The sequence below is a fragment of the Gossypium raimondii genome, chromosome 11 (assembly GCF_025698545.1).
Source record: "Gossypium raimondii isolate GPD5lz chromosome 11, ASM2569854v1, whole genome shotgun sequence".
Taxonomy (NCBI): domain Eukaryota; kingdom Viridiplantae; phylum Streptophyta; class Magnoliopsida; order Malvales; family Malvaceae; genus Gossypium; species Gossypium raimondii.
The window spans coordinates 50176667-50193248 of record NC_068575.1 but is presented as its reverse complement, the minus strand read 5'-3'; the positions used below and the strand labels follow the sequence as shown (position 1 = coordinate 50193248).

Genomic DNA, 16582 nt, shown 5'->3' with positions numbered 1-16582 from the left:
GAAAAGACAAAAATATTATTATAACAATATCAATTACCCTTTAAAATAAGGATATTTTGGTAATTTTATAATTGAGTTTGTGTCAAGTTAACTTGTGACATTAATTTAGTCAACCAATTTATATATAGTAGTATTCTTATCACATGCGTATGCGTGTGGACATGATGTATTTGGAATACACGAGTGCATAACAATTATGAAAGGGCATTTTGTAATATATATAATATTAAAATGAAGAAAATTAAATTAAATTATTTATCATGGTGTTGTCATTGAGTTGATTTCGGTTAACTTGTGACACTAACTCATCAAATACATTATTAATATATATACATTTGACGGATGTAAAAAGCGTGGATAATAAAATTAAAATGTATAAAAATGTTGTGATAAAGTTTTAGTTGAGTTGAATTTCATCACGTAAGTATTTTTATTGTTTTTTTAATCAAGAGATATTCTACAATAAAATGTTTTATTTTTAATATAATTTAATTTTTGCATTTGCATGTAGGGAAGTGTTGATACAATAAATTAATAAGGAGGAGAAAATGATGGTGACTGGAGGGTCAATTTACCTATGAGGCTAAGGGAGAATGAGAATAGAGAGAGAAGAAAGTAGAAGGTTGGAGGCTTAGGGTTTTTTTGAGAGGAAGAATGATTGATCCCATGTTCCTCATGCTTCAATATATATATAGGGGAGGGTTCTTATCGGGTAATGTTATGTCACTGGCAATACAAATGGTGGGTTTGTCTAGGTGGTCGGCTAGGTGGTAGATTCGTTGCATGTTAGTTATCGTCATGCATAGCATTATGTGGTCATACTCTGACATTCTCCTTACTGAGGTTGTCCAAGGTTGTTATGCCTTAGTGGTCCCTCGGTGGTCACTGTGGAAGGTATGTAGCAAGTGGCTAAAAGCAAGTTGTTTACAACGGATTGTTGGAAAAAATTTGGTTCGAAAATAGTTTTCTTACACAACGTAAAATAAAAAATTTTTAAAATCAAGTCGGTTTGTAATATTTATAGCAATAAACTTTTTCCCAAAACCGTACCTATTTTTTAGACTAGACGAATCCTAAATATTTTTTGCTTTCAATCGAACAACCTTCTCCGTTATTTTTGTACCAATAACTGCTTTGAGTGTAGGCTCGAACAAATTCGAATCAAATACAGAATCATAAATAATTTTCTTACTTTCAGTAGAAAAGTAAATCTCACTCTTATAGAAACCGGTAGAATTGTTATTATTGAAAAATACAATTTATTCTTAAAAATAAATGCTCACTATTTTTTGGCAAAATAACAATATCTCAAAAGTTGTTTATAACTTATTCTTTTGTTAGTCCTACTGGTACCATCTATTTGTAGGGAGAGAGTGAAACCCTAGTTAAATTAGTAGATTGCATTTAATGTTTATTTAATAGAAAGACAATGCCCTAATTGAATTAGGATAGAGATGGACTAATAGGGTGTTCTCCCTCATATCTGTTATGATGAGGATTTAGGTCACTTCTGTATTGAGTCTAATTATATGTACTTCTTGGACTTTTAACCCAGTATTTTATAATTTAATCTAACCCAATACATGTTTTTTTATATTTATCAAAATAGACATTATTTATTAAATTAATTTTTCCAATTAAATAATTTTCTCAACCCGATTCTATTTCCGTTAAAATCGGGACAATTTTTCCGTAAAAAACCTATGAGAAAATATATTTAATTTCTACATTCAACGGATTCATAATGACCAATTAATTGAATTCTATTTTCGAACTTCAATTAATTAAATAATAATTTAAAAAACTTAAATTAATTCTCAGATATTTCCATATTTAGTAAGAAACTATAGGGGTGTTCATTCGGTTAACCGACCGGTTAACTGACCCGAAATAACATTAACCGAATTAACCGACCTTTCAAAATTTTTAACCGTTAACCGAACCGAAAATTATATGTTTTTTATTTTTGGTTAAAAATTAACCGAATTATCCGAATTAACCGAATTACCTGAATTAACCGAATTAACCTAATTGAATCATACATAATTAAATTATTTTTAGACTTTTATACTTTAGTTTTAGTTTTAGTTTTAGAATTTTATTTTTATTTATTAAATTATTTGTAATTTTTATGATTGGGTTAGATTGGGTAATTGGGTTGGGTTGAATACTTGGGTTTGGATTGGATTTAGGTGAATAGCGGGCCTATTTATATATTATAATTTTATTTATTAATTTTTCGGTTAAACCGAAAAAATTTGGTTAACCGACCGGTTTGGAAACCGAATTAACTTTTAACCTAAAAATTAAAAAATAATTAACAGACCCTCGACCGAAAAAATTAGGTTAACCGACTGATTAACCAAATTCGGTCGGTTAACCGAATTTTTTCGATTTTACCCGAAATTTGCACACCCCTAAGAAACTACATTCATTTTCGAATATAACTCATTTCTCTAATTTTGTCATTTCTACCCATTTCTGTTCATTTGATTTTTTATGTAATTCATTTCTAGTTTTAACAAGCTAGCGAAGGAACCGATTGGATATATGTTATAACGACCCAGTTTTCAGTGGCATCGAAAATAGCATTTTCGGAATATCGTTTTCGTAAACTGAGTCCATAAATATTAAGTGGTGATATTTATGAAGTTAATGTGTAAATGATATAACAACCCGATTTTCAGTGTGCCAAAAATGATGATCTTGGAACCTTGTTCTCCGATGGTCGAATCCGTAAATATTATTAAATAATGTTTACAAGTTTATTATAATGTTTAACTGGATTTTGACCAAATATATTACTAATTGGATAGTTAGTTAAAGTACAAGTGGTTCGACCCTAAAGTTAGTAGTTTTGGAAAATAAGGTATCGGGACCTCGTTTCTACAAACTGAGCCCGTAAGTATTTTTATTAAATATTTACGAAGTTTCTATATAGGTGATTTAAATTTTAGTTTGAAAATTTTAGTGATTGGATGGTTAATTAAGGTATAAGGACTAAATAGTAAAATCTGTAAAAATTGATTTCTATTGGTTTTATTTGATAATAGGGTTAAATAATATTTAGATAAGGCATAAAATGAAAATTAGACGATCTTATTTTGATAACGGGTTGAGAGATTATTTAAAATAATATTAAAAATTTTATTTTTATAATAATTAAATATTTAATAAGTTAAGAAACATTAAGATGAATATTTTCACTTCTTCCATTCTCCATATCTCGAACCTTAGAGGAGGAAAGAAGCTTGAGTTTCAAAATTTTCATTTCTTTGCATGGTAAGTAAAATTAAGCTAATTTTTCATAAATTTTATGTTTTTGATATCGTGGTAGTTTAATTTAGTTAATCTGTGTGTTGATTTTCAAAACTGTTAAAATTTGAGATGTTTTCATTGTTGAATATTAAAAATTTTAGTGTTAAATTGATAAATTTGGTGTTTAGAGATGACTATAGACTAATTTATAGTGTAAAATTTGTTAGTTATGAGTACAGGGACTAAAGTGTAATTATTTCAAAATTAGTATGAAATTTCTATAATTATAGATAATAAAGAGTTATAATAGAATGAAATAAAGTAATTGAAATTGATAAATTTTAATGAATTATTATAGATTGGAGGCTAATCGAGAAAAAATAGAAATTGCGGATTAATTTATATGTATGTGAAATTTTAATGATTTATGGCATCAAAAGGACTAAATCGAAAATATGAGATTTGTGATAAATACGAATAGATACACAATATCGAATGGATGTAAAATTTGTTATACAAATGGATGATAAATACATGGTGATGTTATATGGTTTAAAGATGTATATGAATTGCTATTTGGAATATGTAAATGTATGTATGAACTTAGTAAACAATTGAGATAAGAATGTCATGTTATTAAGATTCCAGAAAAGGACGTGGGTTTTTTATCAAAGGTTAATTCGATGTCTTAAGATCCGACATATATTGTGGAATCTATGAAGCTAGTGTTAGTAGCATCGAACTAAACTGGTGTTAGCAATCCTAATCAGAAACTAGTGTTAGTAGCCCAAATACGTCAACTTGTATAAACGAATGGGTGTTGCAACCAAGGATTAATTCGATGGCTTGAGATCCAATATTTGTTGTGGATCCTCTGAAGCTAGTGATAGTAGTGTCAGACCAAACTAGTGTTAGCAACTATGATCCAAAGCTAGTGTTAACAGCCTGATAATGTCAGTATATGTGATCAAACTAGTTTTGTATATCTGTATAACAGCCTGATTTTCAGTGGCATCAGAAATAGTGGTTTGAGACCACCAAATCCGACGAGTAAGCTCGTGAATTTTAATATTTAGTATTTAAGAGTCAAATATGATTTTAGAAAGATTTTTGAATTAGTGATTCGTGTTTTAGAAGAATTTACTAGGTTAAGTGATTTTAAAAACGAGGTATCGAGACCTCAATTTCATAAACCAAGTCATAAATATGTTTTTCAATATTTACAGAGTGCTATTAAGGTAGTATTAAAGTTTCATTAGAAAATTTTAACGTTTCGATAGTTAATTAATTGAAAAGGACTAAATTGAAAAAGGTGCAAAACTTACTAATTAAAGAAATAGTGATTAAATAGCTTAAGTGGTGAATAATAGAGGACTAAAAAGGCAATTAGACACACTTAAAAAGGCTGAGGCGGCATAAATAGAAAAGAACAAAGAAATTAGGTGATTAAGGGGCAAAATGGGAAATAAAATAAAATTTAATGAGATAAAAATGAGATTTAAAACAAATCTAGACAATTATTCATGAATTTTCAGCCAAACACGCCATAGGAGAGTCCCCTTAAGCTGGTTTTTCACATTTTGCTACAAGTGAGTTCAATTCTTGTATTTTTCTTAAAATTTTTGTGTTTTTAAACTTTTTACAATTAGTTCCAACTATCTAATTCATTAGTTTTTGATTTTATTGGTAATTTTGAAAGTTACCATGGATGAATACTAGATATTTTGATGAAATAACATGGGTTTAGAGTTTTAATTTTGTTATATGATGATTTTATTAAGTGATTTTAATAGATATTGATTTTAGGACCAAATTGTGAAAAGATTAAATTTTAGGGTTTGGTATTAAATTTTGTTGATCAAGGGCTGTATTATAGCTTAGAACATTTAGATAAATTGTCAATTGAGAAAAATTAGTTCATTTGATGGACTAATTAGTAATGGACTAAATTGCAAAAATTGTAAAAATTAGGGTAATTGTGTAATTTTAAAAATTAAGGGTATTAATTGTGAAGTGAATTGAAACTGAAATATGTACTAATGAATGAATAATTTTATATTTTAGAACAAGAGCCCATAGACAATCGTGAAAAAGGAAAATTAGTAGAATAGTCCCTAAACTACTACAAATTTTACAATTTAACCCAGGTAAGTTCGTATGGGTAAACTTTAATATTTATTTATTAAATTTATGAATGGTATTATGTATTTAGTCATAGTTATTATTGAAAATAAAATTATTGTTAAATTATGAAATTGAATTGATTGTTCAAAACGAGTGGAACGCGGGATTGAGTACAATCGTTCTGTGACAAATGATGAATTGACCGCAAATTACCCAAGTAAACCGAGCTTCAACATCTGTTGCAAACATTTGTATTTACTTTCTGTTTAGCTTTCACAAGCTTCTGTTAACTCATATGAGTTTCCATTCAACCCTAATAGGTTTCCGTTCAGCTCTTTTGAGCTTCTTTTTAACCCTTATGAGTTTCTGTTCAGCTCCTACAAGCTTCTGTTCAACCTTTACGGGTTTCTATTTAGCACTTATGTGATTCTGTTTAACTTTTGGGCTTATGAAAATGATGTACTCATATCCGTAAGTCGTTCTCCGATTCGGTAAGATTTGGTAAGTGATATAAGAAATTGGTTTGGAAGACTTATTGTTGTTATTGGTATTGATATGAAATAAGTGTATTCATTGATTGAAATTGTGATTGACAGAGAAATTACTTTGAATGAATTTATTTAATTTGATGTGTTGTGTTAGGTTCGGTAAGGTTTATGTTTTAAGCCATCGAACTTACTAAGCTTCATTAAGCTTACTTGTTTTATTTAATGTCATTGTAGATTAAAATGAGGTCGGGAGATCGAATCAACATAACAAGCCACACTATCCAATTTAATTCATTAGCTTTTGTAACGTATACTTTGGTTTATATGGCATGTATAGGGTTAGATTGGTTTGTGTAAATGTTAAGAATTACATTTTGTTATATTCCCAACCAACTTATATATGTGTGGTTTAATCATGTTTGATATATGTGTTTGGAGTAGTTAGGTGATGGATGGTTTATAAGTATATAGATGAATTTACTAATGTAATGAATTAGAATGTTAGGATATATGTGATAATATGACAATATTAGAACTAGGAATTGTTTGTTTTGGGGGCATTATTATGGCCTATGTGGATGAAATTTGAGATGTTTAGGTTGAAATCAAGAATGGGTGAGAAAAGTGGCATTGAAATGGCCTATTTCCGTCCACATGGGTAGAGGCATGGACGTGTTCTCACACACGGCCTAGCATATGGACATGTGGTCTAGCCATGTGTCCCTTGCATCTATAAAATTTAGAAACAGAATGCGCAGGTTTTTGCACATGGCCTAGCATACGGGCGTGTGACTTGGTCGTGTGACCTCTGCACCCCACGTACAGCCTAGCGCACGGGCGTGTGGCTTGGCCGTATGACCCAAGTCAGTGAGTTATACAAGCATGGATACGGGCTTGGACATGGCCGTGTGCCTCATATTGAATGCCCACATGGCTTAAGATACGGGCGTGTCTCTTGGCCGTGTGAGTCACTAGGCGTGTGACCCCTGCTCCTAAGAAATTTTTTGAAAATTTGGGAAAAATTCTCTGAGCTTTCGGTTTAGTCCCGATTTATTTCTAATGCGTATTTAGGGCCTCGAGGGCTCATACAAGGGACAATATGTGTGATTTATGATTGATTTTTGATATGTATATTAAATGTTATGAAATGATCATATTTGACCTGAAAAGTCTGATAATGCTTCGTAACCCTGTTTCTGCGACGGATAAGAGTTAAGGGTGTTACAATTTAAGCTTAAATTGCGTCAAACATCGGAGAGGAAAATAGGAAGTGAATACGACGATTTAATGCAAAATGAAACGATTGAGATATGTGATCATATTATATATTAATATGTTGCAAAGTGAATATGAATTGTATGTAACATGGATCAGAATTTAATATAATTGCTATGAATTGAATATGAATGTGATGACATATCTCATGCTATATGAAGTATTGGATATGTGTAACACCCCAATACTCGACCCGATTACTGAGTCAAAGCATCAGGATGTCACATTCGTTGCTGAAGCAACTACTGAAAATTTCAGATCAATTTATCTTATTATTTAATTAATGTAGATCATTAACTAATTTTAGTAATAATTGAATTTACGATAAAACTAATTATAAGTTAAAAGAGCTCATTAAAACATCCACAATTGATCAAAGGCCAAATTGTAAAGTCTATAAAAAATTTTGAACTATCATCACGACGTTGGGGGTTTCCACTTCGAGACATGGCGAACTTGTTATCGTAACGTCGTCTCCATTTCCTACAAGTTCCACGCTTTATTTTTATTTATTTATTTTATATCATTACCTGAACCGTATTCAGATGTCATAACCACCACTTCATTTTACATATCACCCACTTACATCTATTTCTAATCTTAAGTCCTCATAAAAATATGATATTCAATTAAATATAACAAAGTTTATAAAATTAACACAAATATTAAAATTTTACAAATAAGACCATTGGAGGACTTGCACTTGCAAAATTACTTTACCCACTTTATATATATTTCACATTTATTTCTAAATTGTGCCAATCAATTTAATTCTTCATAAAATTTTAACAAAGAATTCACATCAATTAACAATTATTCACTTATTATGTTATCAATTCGTTTAAACATACTCATATGTATCAATCATTCCATCACCTACAACCATTTCAAAACATTTCAAATTCATCTACTATATATATTCATATATTTTCCTCCTCCCCTCTCTACTCCACATCCTTTATGTGTATATTTGTTAGAATCTTTGGCTTTTAGTAGATAACATGCTTATATGTAACATTATCTATAATTCCACTATTTAGTTATGTGTTCATATCAAAGTTGTCCACTTAAGTCATAGTCACTAAATTATTTATATCTTGAGCTATAGAATTATAAATTAAGATCCGCTTGATGCTTTTGAAACTAGACTCAAATATATTTTTACTATAAAATTTCAGAATTTATAATTTAGCTAATAAGTACAAGAAAATCTTCAAATTTATCACTGTTCTGTTGTTTGACAGCTTCGACATTTCTTTATTAAAAATTAATTATCTCTTAGTACGGGGTTTGGATGATGTTTCTGTTTGTTTCTCTTGAAGATAGACTCATTAAGAATTTAAAGATATAAATTTACACCTCTAATTATTTTTTTTTACAATTTTCGATGATTTTCCAAAGTCAGAACAGGGGAACCCAAAATCAATCTGACATTGTCTCACAAAAAATCATATATCTCAAAATATGAAATTCTTTTGCTTGCACCATTTCTTCTATGTAAAACTAGACTCAATAGGATTTAATTTCATACTTTAATTAACCTCTAATTCAACTTCTACAATTTTTGGTGAATTTTCAAAGTCAGACTACTACTGCTGTCCAAAATTGTTTTAGTGCAAAATGTTGATAACCAAGTTTATAACACCCTCCTTTCCTTTCTCTACAATATTTCCCATCACCTCCTCTTATTTCCCTTCACTAACATATCAATAACATAAAACTTTATATAAGAAAACTCTACTTTAACATCATTTTCATGCTTTTTCAATAATATCAAACTTAAAAATATATTGAAATCTTGATGTTCTTACCTTGTCCTATTAATTTCAATCTTTAACTTGATTTTCTCTCTCCTCCAACTTCCATTTTATTGAATCCAAGGTGATTTTCTTGTTCTCTATAGTCTCCTTATCACTTTTCTCTCTTGGTGATTATGAAAATTTCTTGAAATTCTTGGTAAAAATGGTGGATTTTTTATGGAAGGACCAAATTGTAAAGACAACAAAGTTTTCTTCTTCTCTCCCCCTCACTCATGTTGGAAAGATGGAAGGATCCTCTCTCTCTCTTTTTTTTTTCATCTTCCTCTGTTTTTATACTAGCTATTTATAATAAAATATTAGTAAAATATCTCATTAAATATTAATACAGTAATATTTATCTAATTAAATAATTATAAAATGTCTTCAGAATATCCCCAACATCATCATTGCCTTCTAGAGTTTTCTCTCTTTCTAATTGACCATTTTTCCCTTCACGATCTTTTAAAATTCCATCATTGAATCATCACATAATTTGGTAAAATTATGATTTAGTCCCTCATAATTCTTTACCTATTCAATTTGGTCTCTGCATGCCAATTTCATATCATAGTAAATTGGATTATTTTCACTTTTGGTCCTTCAACTTTCTTATTTTTACACTTTGATCCCTTCAATTTTAAATATTTACACTTGAGCCAAAAACTTTTCACATATTTATGATATAGTCCTTACTTTAAATCAATATACTAAAACCTACTTCTTAATTATTGTTATTATTAGTATTTTAATACTCCTCAATATTCTCTTTTATCATCTTTATATCATTTTCTTATTTTATCGAGAAATCAATTATACATCATGTCATGCTTCTTGATTTAACTCTCTTTAATATCTTGCAACTTTCATTTTCTTTGATCTTATACCTTATTTCACTAAAATTTTATCTCATATTATTTACGACCAAGGGGTTTTGAGGATGTTACAATGTATATGTGACATGTTTTATAAGTGCTTGATGTATAATCAAATTAACCTATTGATTGTTTTATTGAAATGTAAATGAAAGATGAGGATGCCAAAGGATGACATAATCATGCTAATGTGTTTTTAATTGATTCGTTGTTATATTATCAATGTAAGTTGTGTAATTTTCATATGAATTTATTAAGCATATTTTTATAACCAGTGAGTTAATATTTGCTTTCATTTTGCTTTGCACGCAAAAAATAATTGAGGATAATATACAAAAGGTATTAATGTAATTCATGAATAATGTTATTAAATTATTCTATTCGAATAAATACAAATGTATATAGACGAAAATACTCTATTTAGGGCACCTGAGCCAACACGGATGCCCTCTCAATTAAGTTGAGTGGGGTTCGCAAGTGGCAGGTCATGAATGATCAGACAAAAGGGCACCATGAAATGTGTGGCACGAAGGGCCACCCAAGAGCACTTGAATAGGCTTTTGCCAAGTCATTCTTCATTCTACCACGTGTCATTGCTAAGATAGGGGTATAACGGGAAGCTAACCTACTATAAGTAGGACAAAAATAATAATAAAGGGTGTTGAAAAAGGATTTTATATAATTGGCAAGCAAATTGTAAAACATATTTTTTTAGTATTATGTTATGATTTTATATTATTTACCAAAAAAAAAAGATTTTTCAAACATTTGCTCAACATGAACTCAAACTATGTGATTTTATCTCTAACCCCTAATATTGTATCAGAAAATAAAAACTCTATTAATAGAGTCTAATTATAATATTTCCTACTACCTTGCAAGGGTATTTATCATCAATTACTTATATTTTTAAAATATAATTATGTTGAAAATCATTGCATAAACATGCAACTTCTATTTTTATTGTAAAAATGATTAAAAGGTGGATTAAAAGACAGATATTGAAAATAAGTATAGATGGAATGCAATATCAATGGGTCATTGTTGGACATAATTAGGCGACAAACACAAATAGAAAGTATTATTGAAAGTAATTTATTTTTCATGCCACTTAAGTGTCGTATTGGAAATCAATTGCAAACATAAAAATATTCTTGTAAATGTTGAGGTGTCATCTAATAATTGGTGATATATGTCAAGTAGGGAAAAGTTTATAAGCTGAAAATTTTGAAATTACTTTAAAATATTGCTAGTAATGCATGTGTTTGATTGTATATATTAACTAAAATATAATTTATATATTTATTAAAAAATATATTATAATATAAATGTATAATTTGTAAAATATTTATAGTTTGTATTATAATTCATATAAATTAAGAACAAAAAAGAAATGTTTAAGGGTAAAAAAAAACCATGATAAAAACAAAAACAAAAAAGCAACCAAGTTATTAAAAATTCACCCTATTGAATCATTAATGATAAAAAAATCAATTAAGCTTTTTCGTTAATTAAAATTGTTAGTTGATTGATTTAACCGTTAAATGTGCTGACATGGTTACATTGATTATTAGTGTCAAATAATTGTTATAAACTTGCAAAAAAAAAGTGATTACATTGTTTAAATACATTTTAGTAATTTTATATTAAAATATATTTGAAGTTGATAAATATAATAATCAACATGAAACAAAAAAAAAATTAAAATTAAAAATTTCACATATAAGATGGAACATTCACAAATAACATCATCTAACCATAATCAAGCACAATGTAAGAAGGATAATAGATATAACAATTTTAGCAATTAGACACGTTGATATGGTAATATTTTTTCTTCATCTATCTATATTTTTATTTTTGTGAATTCTTCATTTATCTGTTTAACACATTAGTATTATATATTATATCACTATTTACCTCTGTTGTATTGAAAGAGGTTTAAGTTTTTAAAAATTAATTTTGAGTCATAAATAATGTTAAACAGATAACTTTTAAAGTTAAACGTGTTTTTGAACAAAAAGCAAAAACAATAGCAAGTTTTTTTAACTTTTATTTTAGAAAAGTAGTTTTAGATCTAGATGATATTTTAACCCTAATCTATAATCTAATATGTTTTAGGTAATATTTATATTAGATATATAATTATTTTATTATTGAAATTTATTTCAAATATATAATACCATATATTTAAATTTATAATGGTTATATTTTAATATTATTTTAAATATAAATTATATATTCAAATTAAAATTTATAAATAATTAATATTAATTATTTACAAATATTTAAAATTATATTATACATATTAAAATATTAATAATAAGTTATAATAAAACATTTTTATATTATTACTAAAATATCATAATATTAATAAATTTTAAAATTATTTACAACATCATACCTAAAATGAAAATATATTTTTCCGAAAACATTTTTCAAAATCAACCAACAACTCAATCAACTATTTCTTTTGAACAAAACTCAATCAACTATTATATATAAAAGAAAGATATACTTATACTGGTGTGAAATTAAAGTGATTTTTATATTTTTTCATAATTTATTGATATAATTATACATCTATGTATGTAAATTTTGAATCTATCGATATCTCTATAATAAAATAAATAAATAAAATATTTTAATTTACATTAAATTTGATATGTATAATATATATTAATTGAACCTAAAATATGAGACTTGAATTATTAAAATATTAGTGGTATAAAAAAATTACAATTTTAATATTACAGCGTGTAACTGAATTATTCCCAAATAAAAACAAAACTTTCAGTCAAAAAGGATAGCCAAGCGAACGCGGTTAGCAAAAGACTTGTGAGAGCGAGCGCTGCATATGTAAGCGAATACGTACCCGGGTCCAGGAATATAAAGAGATATTGCCACGTGGAGTCTCACACCGACCGCGCAGCTTCTTTCCAATTGGGAAAATTTTCCCTTGTTTAAAAACCCTAGAGGCAATAAATCACCTCGATTCTCCCTTTTGCTTAATTTGATCCAAAAGATTTTTCCAATTCCTTTTTGGTAGAATTTTTTATTTCTCGATTCGGTTTCGTCTGTGTTTCTTGGTATGGTATGGTATTTGATTTCATATACTCTCACTTATCAATCTGGTATTTTTTTCCGATTCGATGTGTTGGTGTAGTGGTTCAAGTTTGAATTTTTAATTAAGTTTACGTTCTTTTTATAACAATGATTTTATGTTTTTACTGGAAAACTTAATATACAAACGTGAACTGGAATATGTTGATCAATTTGTTGCTAAGTGGACTCTTTGTTAGAAAGATTTTATTTTTTATGTTAAAAGTATTATTTTAATTACTCGTCCCATATCAAAAAATTTCAAAGAATGGATTCTGGATTTTTTTTTTGTTTTCAAGTTCTAAATCACGAGGTTTGTTTGCTTTGGAGGTGTTGCTTTTCAGATTGAACTCTAGTGCGTAAATGTAATTAGCAAGTATATTAGACTATAAGTTGTCAGTTTAATTGTTTTTCTTAAGCACTGAAATCAAGTAATTGTTTGCTTTTAGTGAAAACATGAAAAGTATTTATCGTAAATTTACTGATGTGGCTTTAGCCTCTTTTAGGTTTATTGAGACTGCAGTCGTTGGATGGTACATTGAGAAATCATAAGCAGAGCATGAGCACTCTTGAGATTAGGGGGCCTTCTCTTAGGGGATATCGAAGGAGAAAGGCAGTGCTTGATCTGAATGTTCCACCCAGTGAAATCAGGGAGCAGGAGGGTACATCTCAACAGGCTGGGTATGAGGATCAAACGAATCAATCCGTACAGACTGGTCCACCTGCAACCATTGATGTTGAGGCTATTGATGATGATGTAATTGAATCTTCTGCTAGAGCTTTTGCAGAGGTATGCTCATCTTGTTTTGTTATGTTGTGTTTTCACCTTAAATTTACATGAAATCTGTTTTTATGGATAATTGGCATCATGCTGATTGTTATTAATTTACCTGGATTATATATCAGGCTCAGAACAATTCTAGGAGGAGCCGTGGAAGGACTGTGGTTGATGTTGATTCAGGTAGTTAACTTATGAGGAATTGGGTTTTAGAATTTCTGTTTACATCAGTATTATGTGCATTGTCATACTCGTGTTGCATGGCAGAAGCCTTTTTGATTTACTACCTTTGTAAATTCATGCCATCAACATCTGAATTTAAGGTTGATGTCCTGTGGGTTTCAATTCCTGTCTTGATTTAGGTGCTTCATTGTTCTTGTTGGTTTAGGGTCCTAGAGAAAAGTTAGTTCACCCCCATAATTTTCGGACATAAGGAATTGCAATTCCTTTTTCATGTTTGAAATAAGACAAGTTAAAGACACATCAGTCACACTCCACTTAGCCTAACATGGCATAGTCGAAGTGAAAATGCAGGTGATATATTATGTCCCTTGCAATTGACTAAAAGAAGCTGATGAATAAAAACACTTCTTTATCTAACTCGGAGAATTGTAGTAAAATGGAAATAAAAGAGGAGATACTATTAGTAATTTTACTTTGCTTTTTGCTGTTTGTATTTTATCAGTTTCCTGCTTTTGCTGTATATAAAGAATTAGTGAGCATTGGGCAACCAACTCTTATAGGGTCTGTGATTAATAAAATAAAAGAGATTTTGTTAATTAATAAACAATTCTCTGGTTTTTAATCAAGCTGTTTACCCTTATTCGGTGTTTGTGGCCTGTGAGTGGGATTTACTGAGGTAGACATTATTGCTTTTCAGTTTTGTAGCTAATCCAATCTTATGTTTTACTTGTGTGATTCCATAGGTTAACCAATTCAGAGACTTTTGATTCTTTATCCACTTAATTTATTTTTTGAAGTTAAGACCTTATATTTCTCTGTGTTTCTAATTGTTGTAGCTCACATTTCTGCCCTTCCAGGCTGGTCAGCTAGGTCAAGTAATAACAATCAGAATAGGCACAGAAGACTTCCTCCGAGCTCAAGCATTATCAATTTGGAAATCTCGCCACAGTCAATTGTAAGAACTCTATCTCTCAGTGCTTTGTTCAAAATATATAAAGTATTTTGGAGGAAAACTGTACATATTTGGCTGGTCATCATATCCAATACATTGTGACTGGAGTCTGGACATCTCTTTATTTTTTTACATGCTCCTGGGTTCATATGGGTGCATCACTCGATTTCATTAAATTTCTTAATGTTTACACTTGCTAACCATTATATTAGCAGGTTCAGGAAATCACAAAGCCACAGCCACCTCCAAAGGAACCAACTTTCAATTGTCCAATTTGCATGGGTCCATTAACAGAGGAGATGTCAACAAGATGTGGGCATATTTTCTGCAAGGCATGCATTAAAGCTGCAATAGCTACACAGGCAAAATGCCCAACTTGCAGGAAAAGAGTCACTGTGAAGGAACTAATTAGGGTCTTCCTGCCATCGGCCAGTTGAATAAAAATTTCATGCTCAACTAGTAACGTACGTTTACTATTCTATTATCCTTTTTTAGGTTAAATTTTCATTAGCGAAAGAAAATAGAAACATAGGTTGTGAAATAGAATTATACATTGTGGAAGATGTGCATATCTACCTCATGTGCTTGGATGCCCTTTTTTTTTCATGGATGCGGGTTTTATTGAAATCGATGTCTGATATGCTACTCTGCTATTTTTCTTCTAAAGCATTTTGTTTGCGTTGATGATGTTTTTTCCCCATCTTGATACTATTCTTTAGTCTTTAAGGAGTGTGTTCTAATGGTGATTGTTATTTTATTTCAGGGATAATACAAACTGCCCTTGCAAAGATAAAAAAAAAAAGTCAATTCATCTGGTGGTGTCAGTGGAGCTAGTTTTTGGAATTTCTGACATGTGCAGTTCTAAAACCATGTTTTAGTGGACAATCTTTTTGATTTACTTGTTCAGGCTGGCTGAGCTTCATTGTTACTAAAATTTGTTATTAAGATTTTGCTGACTAGTATTCTAAGAACATTCTTTAAGGTGATTATATATGATTAGAATATTTTCACTAAATGTGCTGGAAATGTCAATTGTTATATTTAACATAATAGTATTATTATAAATGGTTTACTAATTAATCTTAAAAGAGTGATCCCGATTAAGTTCTAGTCCTACTGTGACCTTGTTCCAGCAACAGACGGGCTTGGGTTAAGCCGAATTGTCTTTGTTGACTTTATTATTAACGATCAAGAAAGGGTAGTGGATCACCCTTTTCCTCTTTCCTTCTCTTTTCGTTTTTCTTCGGAAAAGTAGGACTCTCTCGTTATAATTAGGTGGTTCAGTGGTTTTAAGGGTGGCTTTAGTGGTGGTAATGTTGGACGATTTCTCTGCCTCCCTCTTGCAGAGAGGCTTGATGAAGCTCGTTTTGTGGCTTTTCTATCTTCTCCTGCGACAGGGTGGTGGTTGCCGTGGAAGGTTCGGTCATTGCATGGCTTTAGAACTACTGCAAGGCACCGTGGGCTTTTGCTTCAGTGCTACCTTGGATTTCCTGTTTTTCCTCTGCTCATTGTCCCTGACCTATTGTCACAAAACGTGATTTGGTTGCCTGTGAGAGAAAGGGGTCGGCGCCTATTTATTGAGTTTGGCTCCCCTTTGCTGTTGTTGATGTCGTTATGACGCAATGCTTTGTGTGTCCTTGTCATTGAGCGTGTCCTGTTCTGACGTTTTTTACGGTTGATCTTTCTATTGAGGAGGAAGAAGAAGGTTTATGTATGGCTCCAGACAGTAAGAAGAGGAAGAGGCCAAACAT

At 29.9% G+C, this 16582-nt stretch overlaps 1 protein-coding gene across 12 annotated transcripts; it reads left to right on the top strand.

The window, feature by feature from the left end:
- Window positions 1-12656: 12656 nt before the first annotated feature.
- On the top strand, window positions 12657-15846 carry LOC105803305 (uncharacterized). 12 transcript variants are annotated; one of them, XM_052623450.1, is made up of 6 exons: window positions 12657-12794; window positions 13425-13708; window positions 13825-13879; window positions 14716-14834; window positions 15044-15295; window positions 15595-15846. In XM_052623450.1, the coding sequence occupies exons 2-5, from the start codon at window positions 13478-13480 to the stop codon at window positions 15266-15268; spliced, it is 630 nt and encodes a 209-aa protein (XP_052479410.1). In that variant the 5' UTR covers window positions 12657-12794; window positions 13425-13477; the 3' UTR covers window positions 15269-15295; window positions 15595-15846. The 12 variants fall into 12 exon arrangements, with proteins under 12 accessions (XP_052479410.1, XP_012490867.1, XP_012490868.1 ...); XM_012635413.2 differs by having other exon boundaries at window positions 12719-12905; XM_012635414.2 differs by having other exon boundaries at window positions 12719-12905; window positions 13415-13708.
- The last annotated feature ends 736 nt before the right edge of the window (window positions 15847-16582 follow it).

Bases quoted from the DNA above. Each gene is read 5' to 3' on its own strand.
- LOC105803305 (XM_012635405.2), top strand. The intron at 13,709-13,824 runs GTATGCTCATCT...ATTATATATCAG, and splicing joins CTGCTAGAGCTTTTGCAGAG to GCTCAGAACAATTCTAGGAG. The intron at 14,835-15,043 runs GTAAGAACTCTA...CCATTATATTAG, and splicing joins AAATCTCGCCACAGTCAATT to CAGGTTCAGGAAATCACAAA.